Below are 20,275 nucleotides of genomic sequence, written 5' to 3' on the forward strand. Positions count from 1 at the left end.
TCAGCCAGTGTGAAGGGGTCTGTGGGAGGAGTGGAGGAGGCGGCGCGGCCACACCCACAGCTCCGCCCACTATCTCCTTCAGCTGCGGGATCAGCCAGTGTGAAGGGGTCTGTGGGAGGAGTGGAGGGAGTGGAGGAGGCGGCGCGGCCACACCCCCAGCTCCGCCCACTATCTCTTCAGCTGCGGGATCAGCCAGTGTGAAGGGGTCTATGGGAGGAGTGGAGGAGGCGGCGCGGCCACACACCCAGCTCCGCCCACCAACTTCGGCTGCCTCGGAGATATTGGAGATCTCCGAGTGACAGCTTAACCTGAAGGGGGAGTGTGTTATAGGCAGCTTCCCCCGCACTGCTGGATGCCCTGCTCGCACCGCTCCGAGGCAATCTATAGTAGTGTTTAGCGGCGGCCCCGGTGTCACCCCTCTGGTGGGTGTCACCTGGTGCGAGCCGCACTCCCCGCACCCCCATAGCAACGCCACTGATTCACAGAGAGAATAAGCCGCTTCTACACAAAACCCTTACCAAACATATACAATGCCAATAAGCATTTAGGTAGTGTTTGTTTGCAATCTCTATAGAAAAATAGTTGGAAAAGTGGGTGCAAAGGGAATGTCTTTACAACCTAAGTATTAAACAACCCAAGAGTAGAAACAGCACTGGTAGAAGCAACAAGTTAATCCTCTAGCTTCAGAGTGGTGTACACTGCCTTAATAAAGGCTGAAACAGTCTCCTTTAACTTGGGAGTAATAGCAGTAGACTGCACCTCAGGAGTAAGCTTAGCAGTCAAGGATTAGAGTGTCAGAAACTGCCACAAAAGCTCTTTAACCACTAAAGCTGCATGCAAATCAGAAAAAGAATTAGCATGAAAGGGCGCAAGAGTTTGTGGCCTTTGCAGAGCCAGCAAATAACTGAGTGGTTTAAATCAAAGTTTTGCATGACTGTGGTAAAAACTACAACCAAAAGGTGAGACGATACAATCACACCCAATAGAGCTAAAGAAGACCCAGAGTAGAAAATACATTTTTTTCCAGCTGCAGATATTGGCACCATTTGTAGATGCGCTACCAGCAGCCTTAAAATGGTTAGTAGTCTAGAATGACATGTGCAAGTTTGTGTTGGTAAGGTAACATATAGGATTAGGGTAAGAAGCACATTCTCAGGTACTCATGAAAACCAGATAGTAGCAGGTGAAAGTCGGATGGCCAGAGGTGACCAAGATTACTGTAGGTGGGCAGCAGGCTCTTTGCAAACAGGAGCAACAGCATGAAGATGCTTTCTTCTGTACAGCAGTAAAAAGAGCGTGCATGTGACACTCTACCCAGCACGTGAAATCAGTGCTAGTCCCACAGCGTTAACACCTTGCAAAACAGCAGGAACTGGGAATTAGGGCATCCAGAGACTGAAGTAAACAATGTACCATTCAGTGCTCAGCCTGACCAACCTACTCACTACCTTAATCTTCAAACAGTGGCTCTGGTCCTGGAAAGTGTTCTGTTGCTGACTTTTAACAGAACAGAGTCTGGCAAGCACTCTGCATAGAACACTGCACCCAAAGATTACTTCCAGACTATCCCTGCAATGTCACATTCAGAAAGCTCCTGAGTACTCCAAAAACCAGACTGAGAATGACTGGACCTGAGAGCTGCATTTGAAGAGACAGAGCTCCAGCAGCAATGTAGAAAAAAAAAGAGTCTTGACTGAAGTAAAAAATCGAAGAAGAAGAAAAAAGTAAGTCTTCTAAAGAACAGAGCTGAAGAAATAAAAATAAAAAAAAACATTCTTCTGGGACACTAGAAAAAAACTGAGGCATACTGGTAGTAGGGGAGGTTATCCTGGGCTTGCCTATTTTTTTTTTTGTTTTCGAATCCTTTTGTAGGTGTGGCAGTATAACCCAAAGTTTGAAAGTCTTCCTGTGTCCGTCAATAGATGAGAAAGAAAAAAGAATGACATAATTTACAAGTATCTTTCTGAGCATATGTTAAATATGTTAATTAAAATATGTTTCACATCAACATAGAACTGGTTTGGAATAAAAATATTTTATACTATTTGTAGGATCTACTGCACAAAAAAAGCAACTATGCTTTCACCCAGCAGGTATCATGTATTATTAAAAGACGATAAAAAGCTTGCAGTTTGCCCTTGACAGTTCAAAAGCATTCATGTTACGATAATAGAGCTGAGCAAAGACAGATTTTGACCTCATAATATAGGCCTCCCCAGCCTTGATATGATATTCCAGCATCTGTGTGTATGAAAAACCTTAACAGATATTGATGGTCATTAGTTATATATACACGCACATTATTGGTCATCTGGCACATTTAACCACCTCAGAAAGAAAGATCTACAAACGTAAAAAAGTCAAGAATTAAAAGAGAAAAAACTCATACCTTTATAAAAGAACGCATAGAGAAGAGATTTGCAAGCATGGTGGATAGACCCTGTGCCAGACAGCTCTGAGCAATGAAGCCAAGCTTCAACTCAGCCAGACAAATTGCATCATCTCCTTCTTTCCAATTCCAGCTAGGGATGTTTAGCAGATGAGCCTACAAGCACATTAAACTAACATGAATATAAGCAAAAGGCAAAACATGAAGGCTATGCAACAGGACAAAGTGCAATGACAATTTCAAACTGCAGTGACCCATGGCAACCAATAAGATTAGTGAAAATTTGATACATTTCTAAGTGTTACTGGACTTCGCATAGTGGTGTTTGTCCTAATACAATAAACCCAAAAGATTTTGAAAGCATGTGGCTGAATATTTTCTTATACTACTTAGCATAGGAAACTATGCATATAGAATAATCTATTATCTATATTTCCTATCTTGGCAACTCAAATGATCTATTAAACTCAAGGGTTACATATTAAGCAAATCAAATTCTTCAGCAAACCTAAAGCCCACCTCCAGCCAAAATGTTTTTGTTTTGTTTTAAATACAGCAGGGAAGGGTTACAGCCTCTATCAGGCTTTTATTGTAGTCTGTTACCCTAAAAGGGAGATTTATCTTTATTTTCTATCAGGAGAGGAAGTTGTGGAAGCATTTGTCAAAAGGGACAATAAAAAAAATAAAGCTGAATAGAGAAGGGTTAAAACTTTTGGAATGCTTTTATTGCTGTACATGACTTCCCATCTCTGTGATGCCCATATCTATATTTATTGTACATATTTATGTTAAAGTTAGCTTTAAATATAACCAAATAAGCAACATTTCCACCTTGTTGTGATACTGCAACATCTGTGTGATAATCCGGATCTTTGGATGATAGTTTTTTATCGAGATGACTCTGGAAGATAAGGGACAGTGAAAACAAAGTTACAGGTAAGATAAAGCTTCTTCAATCATTTAATCTCATGGTTGCTAATGTAACATGACAACTGCCTAAAGATATATATATATCAGTACTCAAGCTCTGTTTTCTTTCTAACTCCTCCCAGAATAACATTAACAATATAGGTAGACAAGGATATTTCTGTGTTTCCAGATCCTTCAATACCATGGAAATTGCATTAGGGTAAAATCTGAATCTGCTGTTGTAGACACAGATTCACTTGCTGCTAAAGCAGGCCATACACGGTCGAATTTCAAACAAATTTTCTTTTCAAAATCAGAAAGTTCGTTTTTTTTTGTGATCCGATGATGCCACCATTGATTTTCGAAATTTGTCCGACCATGCCTTCAATTTCACCGCATGTTGCTACAGAAAAGAATTTTCTTGGCTGGGAATCTTCTTTTCTCTCCGTAAATTTTCTTTTTTTATTACATTTCTTGCACGATTCTCCCATCATTGATTAGAAAATAGTTTGTTTTTCTAAAAATTTCCAACATGTCCCATTCCTCAAATTTGATTGCCGCACGAAAATAGGCCGTTGTTGCAGCCCACTAAAGGTGCAAAATTCATACGAAAATTCTTTCATCTGATTTTCGAGAGAAAATTCTTACGAAATTCAAACCGTGTAGTTCAGTTTTAAGAGGAGCTCTTGAGCTTCAGTCAACTGCTGCAGGTGCTGGGTGATTAACATTTTAGTCTCTGACTAGTTAGCAATTGCCAATATAAGCTGCTTTACCAACTCATCCTTTTTGTTCAAAAACAGGTGCCTGTCACTACAAAGCACTGCCTGCATCCAAGTACGATGTTTTATGAAACACAGGCTCAGCTAGTAATGGCATTGGCGAAACATACACTAAAGCGGCCAGGACAGCAAAGTGTAGCAAAGGAGGTGGGACTTTATATGAAGCTTGTGGTGACAAAAAGAACAAAATGGTGGAAAATAAAAATTGTTTAATATTGCATAGAAACATATTTAACCAACATAGCATTGCACATACATGAAGATGCACCCGTAACTAGACGCCAAAGTCTATAGTAGCAAAAACTGGTAATAAGATGTTTACAATCATGTACAATAATAATAAAATTTAAGGGGTCCACCAGTGTTCATGCAATTTAAAAACATTAAAGAGGTAACAACTGCACGGTCAATAGTTGTGCGGTGTCCGTGACGTGGCCCTTCCGGCGGATGCTCTCCATCTGCGCGAGCGGTTGGGAGGGATCAGTTCGGCGCTGGGCAACTCCTTGCCTGTGCGTCGGCGTACGGATGCCCCTCCCTTTACATTTGTGTGGTGTGGCGTTGGGGGCGGGTCCATGGCGGCACATATATGTGGGCGGCGGCCCCGGCGTGTTCCAGTGCTCCTTGGGCTCCCCGCCAGATAGTCTCCACATTTTGGTTGGACTGTACGTTCCTTCCTTCTCATTCAGGTACACTTCCCAGCTTCTCCCACTTCCTTTCCTACCTTACACCGGGTGTTTTGGTGTTGACCCTCTACCATGGTCTCTCACCTTCACCCCTGGTTGACCACTAATTATCCCTTCCCCTCACCACTTTCCCCCCCAGTCCCCCCCCCCTATTCCTATTTCCTTATCATTGCATCCACTTTTGTTGTTTTTTTTTCACATTGCCCCACACTGAGGTCTCTCACCACTTTTTTCACATCAGATGAGCCTGGGAGTGCTGGTCTGCCGTGTTCGCTGTTTGTGTTGCTTGCCGCCATTGGACGCGCCCTCTCGGCTCCTGTTACTGACTTTGGGCTGGCCTGCTGACCTGGACGTCATGTGTCTTGGTGTACATACCTAGTAAGTTTACATGCCCTACCCGGGTTTTTGGGTGGAATTTTACCCATACTCCCCCAATTTTGATACTGAGTATCTACACATTTTTTATTACAGACAATTCACATATCTGCTCCTGAAGAGTGGTTTCAAGCCGCGAAACGCGTCAAGATTATTGATGTTGTGAACCATTTATACACCTATTATGATATGAAAGTTTTTACAACTGTACCTATTAAGGATTTAAGAACTATTGACCGTGCAGTTGTTACCTCTTTAATGTTTTTACATTGCATGAACACTGGTGGACCCCTTAAATTTTATTATTATTGTACATGATTGTAAACATGTTATTACCAGTTTTTGCTACTATAGACTTTGGCGCCTAGTTACGGGTGCATTTTCATGTATGTGCAATGCTATGTTGGTTAAATATGTTTCTATGCAATATTAAACAATTTTTACTTTCCACCATTTTGTTCTTTTTGTCACCACGAGCTTCATATAAAGTCCCACCTCCTTTGCTACACTTTGCTGCCCTGGCCGCTTTAGTGTATGTTTCGCCATAGTTGACAGGGATGGAGGTACATGGCGTTACCCAGCCAAAATAGCCTCATTTAAAGTCCCAATTTCGCAATTCCCCCTCTCCATTTATAGTAATGGCATTGGTAAACCATGCTTTAGACAGGGACACTCCAGGAACAGTCCATGCAGGTTTGTCCTGCACCCTTATTCAGAGAAGCATTAAAAACAGTTCAATGCAGGAGGGTGTTGTAGAGCAAGCCCATCACCATGTGTAGGTGAAATACATATGTACCAACCAGTGTGTGTGTGTGTGTGTGTGTGTGTGTGTGTGTGTGTGTGTGTGTGTGTGTGTGTGTGTGTGTGTGTGTGTGTATATAATATTCTATCAAAATATATGCAAATCAATATTAGGACCCTTAGGGTGTGCAGTATTTAACAAGGAGTCCATTTCACCTCCTAACATTTAAGCTGAAACTCATGGTCATCACCCTGCCATGAAGATGTCATTATGCTAATGCTGGTGGTGCACTGAAGCTGAAAGCAATTAGCTTAAAAGTCTGTCAGTAACGGAATCACCTGCTGGTCACACTGTGGTCCTCGAACCAGAAGGTTGTAGTTCCGGTGTCCACCAACAGGTGTCTCCCAGATTCCAGCAATTAAACTTCACCTGATGCTGGCTACTTGGAGGGTATTTAGTCCTTCCTCTACATTTTCCTCTTGCTTCAGTGTTTTGCCTGCTAGCCAGATACCACTTGCTAATTGATCTTAATCCTGCCCTGTACCTATACCCTGTGTCCTGCTGCCTTTTACCTGCTCCCCTTGTTCGCGATTCCAGTTCTGGCCCCCTTCCCAATGGTACCTTGCACCTCTTGTTTTACCTTGTTGGTCCATGTTCCCCATTTTGTATATAATGTATTATAGTTAGTTAGGTTTTCTGTATCTTAAATTTGCTAGTTAGGCATTTTGTTCACTTGGTTATGGTTCACTTATAGCTTCACATTTGCTGTGTATTTCCTTTGCTGGTGTTTTGATTCACTATTAATAAATGTGCTTTATTATACACAGTCTGATTTCAGTCTCCTAAGTGCATCTACACAGACCTGGCCATCTCTACTGCTGTATGCGACAAAATGTGACAATGAATTAAAGTGTTTGTTTACCAAAGCCAGAAGTCTGCCAAGCAAAATAGGTGAGTTGGAAGCTCTGGTGCATGAGGAGAACTATGATCTAATTGGTATTGCTGAATCTTGGCTTTATTCTTCTCATGAATGGGTTATTAATATTCCTGGCTATGCTCTCTTTTGGAAAGACAGGGTAAAACGGAGGGGTGGTGGTGTCTGTCTCTACGTGAGAAGTGATCTAAAATTGAGTGTGAAAGAGGACCTAGTTGATGGAGAGTGTGATGAGTCTGAAGCATTATGGGTGGAACTGTACATGGGTGTGCGTACTACAAAGGTCATCATTGAAATTTGTTATAGATCTCCCAGTGTTAACGAGGAGGTGGAGACTCAGCTCCTTGCACAGATGGAAAGGGCTGGGATAGTGATAATAATGGGGGGTTTTAACTACCCAGAAATTGACTGGAGTAATGGCACTGCTGGGACAGTTAAAGGGCAAAAATGTATAAACCTATTACAAGACAATTTTATGGTCCTGTTTATTGAGGCCCCGACTAGGAATGACGCTCTGCTGGACCTGGTAATCTCAAACCATGCAGAGATTATTACCAATATTCATATAAAAGAACAACTGGGTAGCAGTGACCATAACATGATTTAATTTAATGTTAGCTGCAAGCAACAAACACATACGTGAAAGATAAAAACACTTAACTTTAACCGCTTGCCGACCGCCTCCCGCAGATATACTGCGGCAGAAGGGCTCGTACAGGCAGAATCACGTACCTGTACATTCCCCTTTAAGAGGCGGCCAGCAGGCGCTGGCGGCAAGCTCCGTGAGTCGGGTCACGGGTCCCGCGGACTCACTCGCTGCGGGGATACCCGCGATCGCCTCACGGGGAGGAAGAATGGGGAGATGCTAATGTAAACAAGCATCTCCTCGTTCTGCCTAGTGACAGTGTCACTGATCTCTGCTCCCTGTCATCGGATCAGAGATCAGTGACATGTCACACACAGCCCACCCCCCCCAGTTAGAAAAACGCCCCTAGGACACATTTAACCCCTACACTGCCACCTATTGGTTAACCCCTTCACTGCCAGTGTCATTTACACAGGAATCAGTGCATTTGTATAGCACTGATTGCTGTATAAATGACAATGGTACCAAAAATGTGTCAAAAATGTCCGATGTGTCCGCCATAATGTCGCAGTCATGATAAAAATCGCAGATCGCTGCCATTTAAAAGAAAAAAAAAAATTATTAATAACAATGCCATAAAACTATCCCCTATTTTGTAAACGCTATAACTTTTCCACAAACCGATCAATAATCGCTTATTGCGAATTTTTTTACCAAAAATATGTAGAAGAATACGTATCGGCCTAAACTGAGGAAAAAAATTTTTTTTATACATATTTTTGGGGGATATTTATTATAGCAAAAAGTAAAAAATAATGAGTTTTTTCAAAATTGTCACTTTTTTTTGTTTATAGCGCAAAAAAAAACCAAAAGAAATACCACCAAAAGAAAGCTCTATTTGTGGGAAAAAAAAGGACGTCAATTTTGTTTGGGAGCCACGTCGCACGACTGCGCAATTGTCAGTTAAAGCGATGCAGTGCCGAATCGCAAAAAGTGCTCTGGTCAGGAAGGGGGTAAATTCTTCCAGGGCTGAAGTGGTTAAGAGAACAAATTTTCCAAGGATGAGGGCTGCTCTCCAGAACTCTCCAGACTGTGAGGGAATATTGGCATCAATGGACACAGAACAGAAATGGGAATTCTTCAAAAAGACTGTATGCAAACTTGCTGCAAAGTACAGTGGAAATAAAAAGTCTACACACCCTACAATTCAGTGCTGCATCTATGCAATTCAGTGCTGCGGTGCTTTGTGCAATGATCACTTAGTGTAATCCATCCAGGATCCTGCATATATTACCGAACCCTTAGAGGTTCTAAGCCGTATTTTGACCAAGCCTAACAGCAAGGTCACACGCCCTAAGGTGAGGGGCTATCACCTGGGGGGGGAGCACTTGTATGAGCACATAGCACTTTATCTTGTGTTCACCGACACATATGGATGTATTTTGGAATATTTATGGACTATGAATCTGATCATTGCACAAAGCACCGCAGCACCGAATTGCATAGATGCAGCACTAATTCGCATGGATGCAGCACTGAATCGCATGGATTAATTTTTTTGAACATTTATTATTCTTTGAACATTGCACTAGCACTTTGAAATATTTATGTATCATTGTTTGGTCATTGCACAGACCTATTGGAGCACTTTTGTTTTACTTTATTAGTTACTGCACATTAGTACCTATTATTAATGTATTTTATATTTATATTTTGTTTTTTTTCCACACATGTTACAAGTGAGCACAGTATCCCTACACTTGTAATTTAGCACTAAATTATATATTAGCCATTCTGATAGCGCAGCGTACTTATAACTTGAATAGACGAGTTCTTGCTGGAAAAAATATTTTAAGCAACAGACAGCATGGATTCATGAAAGACATAAGTTGTCAAACAAGCCTGATTTCTTTTTATGAGGAGGTAAGTAAAACCTTGGACAGAGGGGTGGCTGTGGATGTGGTATACTTGGATTTTGCAAAAGCATTTGACACCGTTCCCCACACATGACTAATGTGTAAGGTAAAGTCTGCAGACTTTGAAAGATCAATTTGTAAATGGATAGAAAATTGGCTAAAAAAACAAATTCAGAGAGTAGTGGTAATGATTCTTAAGCCCCATACACACGATAGGACTTTGTACAAACTTTCCCTTGGATTTTTGAACAAAGGGCATTGGCCAGAAGTTTGTATTGCATACAAACGACAGGGCTTTTCCAGCCAACTTTCACTAAATCACGTGGTTTTTCGGCTCTTTACCACCACCCTTTGGTCAACTTCTGTATTGTTATCTGATATTGTGTCAATCTCGCCACATTTATTGGCGAGATTGACACCTTGCGAGCCGGGTTCACACTGGTGCGGGGATCCGACTTGGATCCCCGCCAATGCCAGGCACTATGTTTGGTATGAATGATGAGGGGCAACTCCACGCCAAATTTTAAATAAAAAACTGGCATGGGTTCCCCTCCAGAGGCATACCAGGCCCTTAGATCTGGTATGGATTTTAAGGGGAACCCCCTACGCTGAAAAAACAGCGTGGGGATCCCCCCAAAATCCATACCAGACCCTTAGCCGAGCACGCAACCCGGCCGGTCAGGAAAATGGGTGGGGACGAGCGAGCGTCCCCCCCTCCTGAGCCGTACCAGGCCGTATGCCCTCAACATGGGGGGTGGGTGCTTTGGGGGAGGGGGCGCCCTGTGGCCCCCCCACCCCAAAGCACCTTGTCCCCATGATGATGAGGACAAGGGCCTCTTCCCGACAACCCTGGTCGTTGGTTGTGGGGGTCTGCGGGCGGGGGGCTTATCGGAATCCAGGAGCCCCTCTTAATAAGGGGGCCCCCAGATCCTGGCCCCCCACCCTTTGTGAATGAGTATGGGGTACATCGTACCCTAACCATTCACCTAGGGAAAAAAGTGTCAAGAAAAAAACACAGTACACAGCTTTTTAAATTAATTTATTAGGCAGCTCCGGGGGTCTTCCGACTCCGGGGGGTCTTCTTCCGACTTCGGGGGTCTCTCCGGCGTCTTCTCCCGGTGTCTGTCTGTCTTCTGCCGGCTCCTCCGCTATCTTCTGTCGCTCTTTTGCTAGCGGTGGCCCGGACATCTGGATCGTCTTCTTCCCTCTTCTCTTCCAGAGATGTTGACACGACGCTCCCTCTGGCTATAATGCTGTCTGTGCGCTCTGCTATGACTTATATAGGCGGTGACCCTGCCCCCTATGACATCACAGTCCCGGGGCGTGTTGGGACTGTGAGGTCATAAGGGGGCGTGGACATAGGATGACATGACCACGCCCCCTTATGACCTCACAGTCCCAGCATGCCCCGGGACTGTAATGTCATAGGGGGCGGGGTCACCGCCTATATAAGTCATAGCAGAGCGCACAGACAGCATTACAGCTGGAGAGAGCGTCGTGTCAACATCTCTGGAAGAGAAGAGGGAAGAAGACGATCCAGATGTCCGGTCTCCTCCACTAGCAAAAGAGCGGCAAAAGAGCAGAAGATAGCGGAGGAGCCCGGCAGAAGGAAGAAGGCACCGGAGAAGAACCAGAGAGCGCGGAGACGACTCCGGAGAGAAGGAGAAGAGGCCTGAGAGACCCCCGAAGTCGGCAGAAGACCCCCAAAGTCGGAAGAAGACCCCCCAAAGTCGGAAAAAGACTCCCGGAGCTGCCTAATAAATTACTTTTAAAACCTGTGTAGTGTGTTTTTTTTATTGAGATTTTTTTTTCCCTAGGTGAATGGGTAGGGGTACCATGTACCCCATACTCATTCACATTGGGTGGGGGGCTGGGATCTGGGGGCCCCCTTATTAAAGGGGGGCTCCCGGATTCCGATAAGCCCCCCACCCGCAGACCCCGACAACCAACGGCCAGGGTTGTCGGGAAGAGGCCCTTGTCCTCATCAACATGGGGACAAGGTGGTTTGGGGTGGGGGGGCGCAGGGCGCCCCCTCCCCCAAAGCACCCACCACCCCATGTTGAGGGCATGCGGCCTAGTACGGCTCGGGGGGGGGCGCTCGCTCGTCCCCACCCCCTTTCCTGACCGGCCGGGCTGCGTGCTTGGATAAGGGTCTGGTATGGATTTTGGGGGGGACCCCCACGCCGTTTTTTCAGCGTAGGGGGTTCCCCTTAAAATCCATACCAGACCTAAGGGCCTGGTATTCCCCCAGAGGGGAATTCCCTCTGGCCGCAATAGGAAAATGTGTTTTTCCTATTGTAGCCAGCGCAAGATGTACAGTACCCTGTCGCCGAGAACCAGCGCGATGGGTTCTCGCTGGAAACATTCTCGCGGCCGCGTACTGTAGTTTGTACAAAAGTCCAATGCTTTTGTGTACACACGATCGGACTTTGCTCCCTCGGACTTTTGTTGCCGGAAAGTTTGTCTGTTCGCACAGCCAACAAAAGTTCGATGGAAACAGAAAAAGTTTGTCCGATGGAGCGTACACACGGTCGGATGTTGCTCCAAAACAGCTAATTTGCATGTTTGTTGTCAAAAAGTCCGATCGTGTGTACGGGCCTTAACTCTGAGTGGTCTAAAGTTATCAGTGGTGTACCCCAGGGTTCAGTGTTGGGACCCTTCATTTTTAATATCTCAAAAAATGATATAGGTTCTGGGATTAAGGTGCCATTTCTGTCGTTGCAGAAGACACCAAGCTATGCAGCAGATTAACGTCCTTACAGGATGTCTCCAATTTACAAACCGACCTCAATGCACTGTCTAATTGGGCAACTAAGTGGCAAATGAGGTTTAATGTTGATAAAGCAAAGCTAAGAATATGCATGCATCATACATACTAGGGGGAGTACAACTGGGGGAATCCATAGTGGAGAAGGATCTGGGGGTTTTGGTAGATCATAAGCTCAATAATAGCATGCAATGCCAAGCTGCGGTTTCCAAAGTGAGCAAAGTTCTTTCTTGTATTAAGAGTGGTATGGACTCCAGAGAGAGAGATATCATTTTGCCCCTGTACAAATCATTAGCAAGTCCTCATCTGGAATATGCAGTTCAGTTTTGGGCACCAGTTCTCAAAAAGGATATGGGGGAACTGGAGAAAGTGGAGAGAAGGGCAACCAAACTGATAAGTGGCATGGAGGAGCACAGCTATGAGGAAAGATTAAAGGAACTGAATTTATTCTCTCTTGAGAAGAGGAGATTAAGGGGGATATGATCAACATGTACAAATACATAAGTAGTCCATATAGTGAACTTCGTGTTGAGTTATTCACTTGAAGGTCATCACAGAGGATAAAGGGCACTCTTTACATCTAGAGGAAAAAATATTTAATTTCCAAATACAAAAAGGGTTCTTCACAGTAAGAGCTGTAAAAATGTGGAATAGACTCCCTCCAGAGGTGGTTCTGGCAAGCTCAGTAGATTGCTTTAAAAAAGGCCTGGATTCTTTCCTAAATGTACATAATATAACTGGGTACTAACATTTATAGGTAAAGTTGATCCAGGGAAAATCCGATTGCCTCTCGGGGGATCAGGAAGGAATTTTTTCCCCTGCTGTAGCAAATTGGAGCATGCTTTGCTATTTTATTTTACCTTCCTCTGGATCAACTGTGGGTGAAGGATTGTGTATATAGGATTGTATGATTTTTTTTTTTTTTGGTTGAACTAGATGGACTTGTGTCTTTTTTCAACCTAACTATGTATGGATGCCTGCTCTTGGTATCCCTGACACTGTGATCTAATGGTTCTGAATGCTTCTCTTCATGGGTGAACTGTGCATGTTGCAAAGTTAAAAAATACAAAAAACTCAAAATATATGTAAACAGAATGTAAATTTAAAAAAGCCAACCTCATTTCCTGACTGTAAAACAAGAATGAGTTTACCAAGTCATGCTGTCTTATACATGATGCATTAAGGGGTTGTATAGGTTTGTTTTTTTTTTGTTTTTTTTTACTAACAAACATGTCATACTTACCTCCACTGTGCAGTTCGTTTTGCACAGAGTGGCCCCGATCCCCATCTTCTGGGGTCCCTCGGCGGCTGTCTTGGGTTTTTCCCGCAAGAGTTAACCCCCTCTGGGAAGCGCTCTCCCAAGGGGGTTAGCTTGCGGGCACGCTACTGTGTAATACAGTCGGCGGCTGTAGTGGCCGAGTGTATCACTCGGCCCCACCCCACGGCACGCCGCGTCATTGATTTGAGGCTCAGGTATTGATTTGGGCTCAGGTAAGTAAAACAGGGGCTCGGGGGGGGCCGGAGAGTGCAAGGTGTTTTTTGCATCCTATGCATTAAGATGAAAAAACAAGAAGCTTTACAAACCCTTTAGCCACTTTGGTTACATATTTTGGGCAGTAATTCTTTTTTTTATACCTTCTTTTCTACATATCAATTTCACTTTTTTGGCTATTAGATTCAAATTACATGTAAATGTACCTCATTATGTTTGACGCATCTTCCGCATCAGGGTCAGCACAGTACTTGTTGGCTAGGATCAGACAGGCATCTGCTGATTCAATCTGAAATGGATGACAGAATATTACACACACATCCAACAACCCTACATGAGAATAATTTACATAGAATATTTATACAACATGAGTTATACCTACAGGTGATTGACATTGCCAAAGATTTAGAAGAGGCACCCCCCCCCCCCCCCCCGGGTGCCTCCCCTATAACCCTACCACTCTTTGTGAGTCCTCAGCTTTGTAGCAAGCGATTTAGCATAAACTATAGAATGGAAGGGGGTTGGCCTGTGTTCATTACTCTACTCCAAGATATGAAATTTACAGGTAAGTGAAAATTCCTCTCATCTTAGAAAAAAAAAATGTGCGCCATTCAGATTTTATTTTAATACACTGTCTTTGAAGTGGTCTATGTCATCGAGGATAGCTGCTATATACAGTTGTGCTCATAAGTTTACATACCCTGGCAGAATTTATGATTTCTTGGCTATTTTTCAGAGAATATGGATAACACAAAAACATTTCTTTCACTCATGGTTAGTGTTTGGCTGAAGCCATTTATTATCAACCAACTGTGTTTACACTTTTTAAATCATAATGGCATCAGAAACTACCCAAATGACCCTGATCAAAAGTTTACATACCCTGGTGATTTTGGCCTGATAACATGCACACAAATTACACAAAGGGGTTTGAATGGCTATTAAAGGTAACCATTCTCACCTGTGATCTGTTTGCTTGTAATTAGAGTGTGTGTATAAAAGGTCAATGCATTTCTGGACTCCTGACAGACCCTTGCATCTTTCATCCAGTGTTGCACTGATGTTTCTGGATTCTGAGTCATGGGGAAAGCAAAAGAATTGCCAAAGGATCTGCGGGAAAAGGTAGTTGAACTGTATAAAACAGGAAAATGAGGGGTTCTGTTGAAACCAAACCACGATCAGGTAGACCAACTAAAATTTCAGCTGCAACTGCCAGGAAAATTGTTCGGGATGCAAAGAAAAACCCACAAATAACTTCAGGTGAAATACAGGACTCTGTGAAAACATGTGGTGTGGCTGTTTCAAGATGCACAATAAGGAGGCACTTGAAGAAAGATGGGCTGCATGGTCGAGTTGCCAGAAGAAAGCCATTACTAAGCAAATGCTACAAAGTATCCCGCTTACAATACGCCAAACAGCACAGAGACAAGCCTCAAACCTTCTGGCACAAAGTCATTTAGAGTGATGAGACCAAAAATGTAGCTTTTTGGCCACAACCATAAATGCTACATTTGGAGAGGAGTCAACAAGCACATGAAGAAAGATGGGCTGCATGGTCGAGTCGCCAGAAGAAAGCCATTACTACGCAAATGCCACAGAGTATCTTGCTTACAATATGCCAAACAGCACAGAGACGAGCCTCAAACCTTCTGACACAGTCATTTAGAGTGATGAGACCAAAAATTTAGCTTTTTGGCCACAACCATAAATGCTACATTTGGAGAGGAGTCAACAAGGCCTATGATGAAAGGTATGGAGGTGGATCGCTGATGTTTTGGGGATGTATGAGCTACAAAGGCACAGGAAATTTGGTCAAAATTGTTGGCAAAATGAATGCAGTAGGTTATCAAAATATACTGGAGGAACATTTGCATTCATCAGCCAGGAAGCTGAGCATGGGACGTACTTGGACATTCCAACATGACAATGATCCAAAACACAAGGCCAAGTTGACCTCTCATTGGCTACAGCAGAATAAAGTGAAGGTTCTGGAGTGGCCATCTCAGTCTCCTGACCTCATTATCATTGAGCCACTCTGGGGAGATCTCAAAACATGCAGTTCATGCAAGACAGCCCAAGAATTTTCAGGAACTGGAGGCTTTTTGCCAAGAGGAATGGGCAGCTTTACCATCTGAGAAGATAAAGAGCCTCATCCACAAATACCACAAAAGACTTCAAGCTGTCATTGATGTTAAAGGGGGCAATACACGATATTAAGAACTGGGGTATGTAAACTTTTGATCTAGCTCATTTGGGTAGTTTCTGTTGCCATTATGATTTAAAAAGAGTAAACACAGTTGATTGATAATAAAGGGCTTCAGCCAAAGACTAATAATGAGTGAAAGAAATGTTTTTGTGTTATCATTCATATTCTCTAAAAAATGGCCAAGAAATCATAAATTCTGCCAGGGTATGTAAATTTATGAGCAAAACGTTATCTATCATACAATGTACCATTTTGTTGTTGTCAGTTCTTATATATACTGTTTTGCCACATATTATGAATATGGATATAAACCTATGTATGTACCATGCAAACATATTATGTATTTACTATAAGAGAATAAACACTGTTTTTATATTGACTCTCTTTCTGATGCCGCAAATGCCTCATTTAAAGTCCCAAAACTCCCCTTTTTTCTACAGATTTAGGGATGGAGATGTATTTCACATGCGTTTCATTTAAAGCCCCAAAAAAAACCTATTCATATTCCTTCTAATTCCTTAATTGTACAGTACAGGACACAGGCAGAATATTCACACACCATGGAGCAACCGCAAGCAACAAATTGAAAGGGTGGGTGACAACGAGGCAAACAGAATATTGCCAAAATGCCCAACAAGGATCAAAACTCCCAATCTCAGAGAGCCGCTGCAGGAACCTTGGGACCAAAAGCTACATCAGCAGAAGATTAGATGTCCACCTTATAAAGCTTTGAAAAAGTATGAACAGAAAGTCAGGTGGTGGTCCTACACAGTTAGGCAACTGAGGCTTGGTGCCAAATTGCCCATGAAACATCCACTGATCTGGTGGAATGGGCATGTGAAAGTACAGGAGGAGATTTCTTTTTGAGAATGTAGGTTCTTGCAATCAGATTTCAAATCCATTGTAGAATGATGGACTTTGAAGTAGGGTGTCCTTTGTGAGGTCCAGAAAACAGGACAAAGAGGAAATCTATCCATCTGATTGGAGCAGTTGACTTGAATTATACGCTAATGGATTCACTATGTCCAGGAAACAGAGATTTCCTTTGGATGCTTTGTAGCAAGGAAAAAGGGAGAAAAAGAGTCCTCAATCAGGTGGAATTAAGCAACTTTTGAAAGAAAGGATGGCCTTGGAAATTAATACAACCTAGTCATTGTGAAAAATGAGGAAATGCTCTTTTTTTTTTTACTTGGGAAAAAAAACAACTTTATTGATATAAAACACATTTTACAAGCCATTCAGGTACATATATTCATAGAAGGTCAATTACATATTATGACAGCGAATTTAAGCATACAAAAGTGTTGCAGGGTGTGCATACATATATTTGCAGGTGTAATGAATCGAATTATACATTAATCCATCCTGCAAACAATGTGAGCCAGGGATGTAGGGGAGCACCGCACCGGGTATGCCACTGTAACGAGCCCCTGCTCGCTCGGTTTCACTCTCCCGACACTCCTCTGTGGCTATTGAATCAGATTGCAACGTCTGATGGTCTGGTCATCCGATGCTCCGGGAATTGAACTACAACTATGTGCCGTTCAAATCCAGTTGTGATAGCTCAGAACAAACACCAGGCAGGCTGTATGTAAGTTCAACCAGGAATCTTTTATTGAAAGGAATACAGGCTCTTTTATACAGTAAAGGAGGAGGTGCATACCTCCTGCTCATATTACTCTGAACATACACCTGTGACCAGAAACCTAATTAACATGGGCTAATTAACTAATCCCTTTAGACAGCCTAGATGACTCAGTCATGACCTTTAGGCCAGACTGGCCGTCTTGTAGCTCAGCAAACACAATCAACATTATCACAAATCAACACAGAACTGTGTTGGGGATCTAATGACTCTTAGATCCCATACTAGACTTATTTACAATAAACACATTCTAGCAGGCAACAGACAGACAGGTGGCTGGAATTGACATCAGCATCTCCTAACAGTATTTATCCCAGCATTATGAATCAGCCACTATTTCTAATATGGCAAATCCAGGGTCCCCAGAGTCTGTGTCTCTTGGGGGGATATGGACCTGAATCCAAAGTAACACCACCTCAAGGGTCCTCAGGCATACAGCTCACAAAGAGCACCGTTCCCCCAAATGCCAGGGCCCATGATCGATCGGCAAGAGGCTAGTATTCAGTCCCCTCCAAAAGTCTCTCTCCGGGCTAGGTCTGTCACAGCCACAACTATACACAAGTCTCCCCGTCCTCCAACCATCTGTCCCAGATCTTAGAATATTTTTTTTTAAGATCCCCTGTGTGCGTAAATCAGTTTCTTGAATGGTAGGGTATCATTTACTACTTTTTTCCATATCTGTAATGTGGGGGGTACATTCCGCACCCATCTCTGAGCTATCACCTTACGCGCTTAAAATAATGTTTCAGAAATTAATATTGTGTGATACTTATCCACCTCTACGTCTGGCAGAAGCCCCAAAATACATAACTTGGGGTCTAGCACCACAGGGGACCCCATATTGTCATTGAGGAAACGGACAACCTGCGCCCAATATGTCTGGACATGAGGGCAGCTCCATATAAGATAGTAAAACGAGCCTGAATCAGCCCTGCACAAGCGACACGTCGGTCCGGCATGTGCTGGAACTTCGCCATTCTCATCTGTGTCAAATAGGCTTTATGAACTATATATACAGTATTTGTGTCAGTCTATCGGACATCTTGGAAGATACTGTCTTGGTTCCCTCTAAAATCTCGTTCCAGTCAGTGTCATCTATGGGCCCTATGTCCTGTTCCCACACCATCTTAGCTTTGTGTGACACAGCTGCCACTTCCCGTTGTCCAATTGTGTAGTACAGGTGTGATATCAGCTTGGAGGGGTCATCTCCCAGAACTATAACCAGCACGGGGGGGGGGGGCTCTCCATCCCTAGATCCAAATTCGGTAACTGAATTCTAAGTGCGTGACGGAGCTGCAAGTATTTAAATGCTAGTTGGTGTGGAAGTGAGAACTCCTCTTTAAGGGTCTGAAACTGCTTAAGCCCAGAAGCGGATAGGACCTGATGGAGATATATTATTCCATGTCTAGCCCAGACTACTGAATCTGGAATTGTTCCCAGTTCCGGCATCTGACTATTAATGGGGTGTGTGAGTGAAATTTCCCCACATTTTGCTTTTTTGAGGGAAATTTCCCATATTCTTTGGTGATGTATCAACATGCCCGAGTTGTACCGCGCAGTGGGACCTGATGCTTTTTTCCCACGTAGGATAGCCTGAACCGGTGTATATGTCGGGTGTCCCGGTATGTCACAAACCAGAGATCTGTATCGCTGCATTTTCGACGTGTGAAAATGGTACATATGGGATAGCTGTGAGGCTAGGTAATAGTCCTGTAGATCCGGGAGGGATACGCCTCCCATATCTGTGGGGTTTTTTAAGGTTTGCCAAGCTAGTTTGTGTCTACTATTCCCCCAGACAAATGGATTTAAAATAGCTTCCATCTGCTTAAAAAGTTTTAAGGGGATGTATAGAGGGGCATGCCAAACCAGATATAAGATCTTAGGCAGTATAATCATTTTAATTAAATTTACCCATCCCATCACCCCCAATGGCAATCTAGACCATGTCTGCGTTTTACTTTTCAGTAAATTAAACAATGGAGCTACATTTAGAGGAGTATAGTCCACCAGGTCCCTCGTCACCTCCACACCCAAGTATCTAATCTTGGATACCCTAGCAAGTGGTAATGGAGGGACATAGAGGCCAGGATTTTAGCTAAGATTTTGATATCTACCCGCAGGAGTGATATAGGCCTGTAGGACTCAGGGAAATGGGGATCTTTTCCCGGTTTTGGGATAGCTATGATTTGGGCTTCCTGCATAGATTCGGGGAGTGAGTTCTGATAAAAAATGGACTGGTATAACGCTTACAGCTTGGGAACAAAGATATCCGAGTATGTTACATAAAATTCCAGAGGTAGACCGTCCATCCCCGGAGCCTTAGATTTGGCTAGTTGTGCGATTGCTTCTGTGATGTCATGTTCTGTAATAGGTGCATGCAGAAGCTCAACCTGCTCTCGGTTCAGCTGGGGGAACTGTATGGAAGATAAATACGAACAAATCTCTCTTTGTGTGTATGTGCTCTGAGGCTTGTATAGCTTGTAATAAAATTGTCTAAATTTAGCAGCCACCTGTCCTGGGTCTTTTGTATTACGCCCTTCTGGGTCAGCTAGCGATACCATGACTGGGGGCTTATCGTCTATGTGGGCCAGATACGCCAACAGTCTCGCAGCCCTTTCTCCCTGTTCGTACACCCTCTGCCTACAGAAAAAGACACGCTGTTTTGCCTTCTCTATGTGTAGTTGTGTGACTAGACGTGCCTGCAGTTTCACTCTTTCTAGGTTTTCAAGGGATGGGCTGGAGCTATATGCCTCCTCTAATTCCCATAGTTTGTCAGAAGTGAGTTGAAGTATAGTGTTAGACTGAGGAAATACTCTTTACAGGAAAGAGCTGCCAGGTCAGAGACAGGTTCT

General features: G+C 43.4%; 1 protein-coding gene across 24 annotated transcripts in view; it reads right to left on the reverse strand.

Annotated features, from left to right (window-relative positions):
• Positions 1-20,275, reverse strand: part of KCNMA1 (potassium calcium-activated channel subfamily M alpha 1) — a 1,086,632-nt gene that overhangs the window by 373,674 nt on the left and 692,683 nt on the right. For all 24 annotated transcript variants that reach the window (XM_073596784.1, XM_073596787.1, XM_073596785.1 and 21 more), the window contains exons 12-14: positions 13,779-13,861; positions 3,221-3,290; positions 2,390-2,545 (exon numbers count right to left, since the gene is read on the reverse strand). In XM_073596784.1, coding sequence (XP_073452885.1) covers positions 2,390-2,545; positions 3,221-3,290; positions 13,779-13,861 — 309 coding nt within the window. The remainder of the gene's footprint in view (positions 1-2,389; positions 2,546-3,220; positions 3,291-13,778; positions 13,862-20,275) is intronic.

This window comes from Aquarana catesbeiana, linkage group LG08 (genome assembly GCF_042186555.1).
Source record: "Aquarana catesbeiana isolate 2022-GZ linkage group LG08, ASM4218655v1, whole genome shotgun sequence".
NCBI lineage: Eukaryota > Metazoa > Chordata > Amphibia > Anura > Ranidae > Aquarana > Aquarana catesbeiana.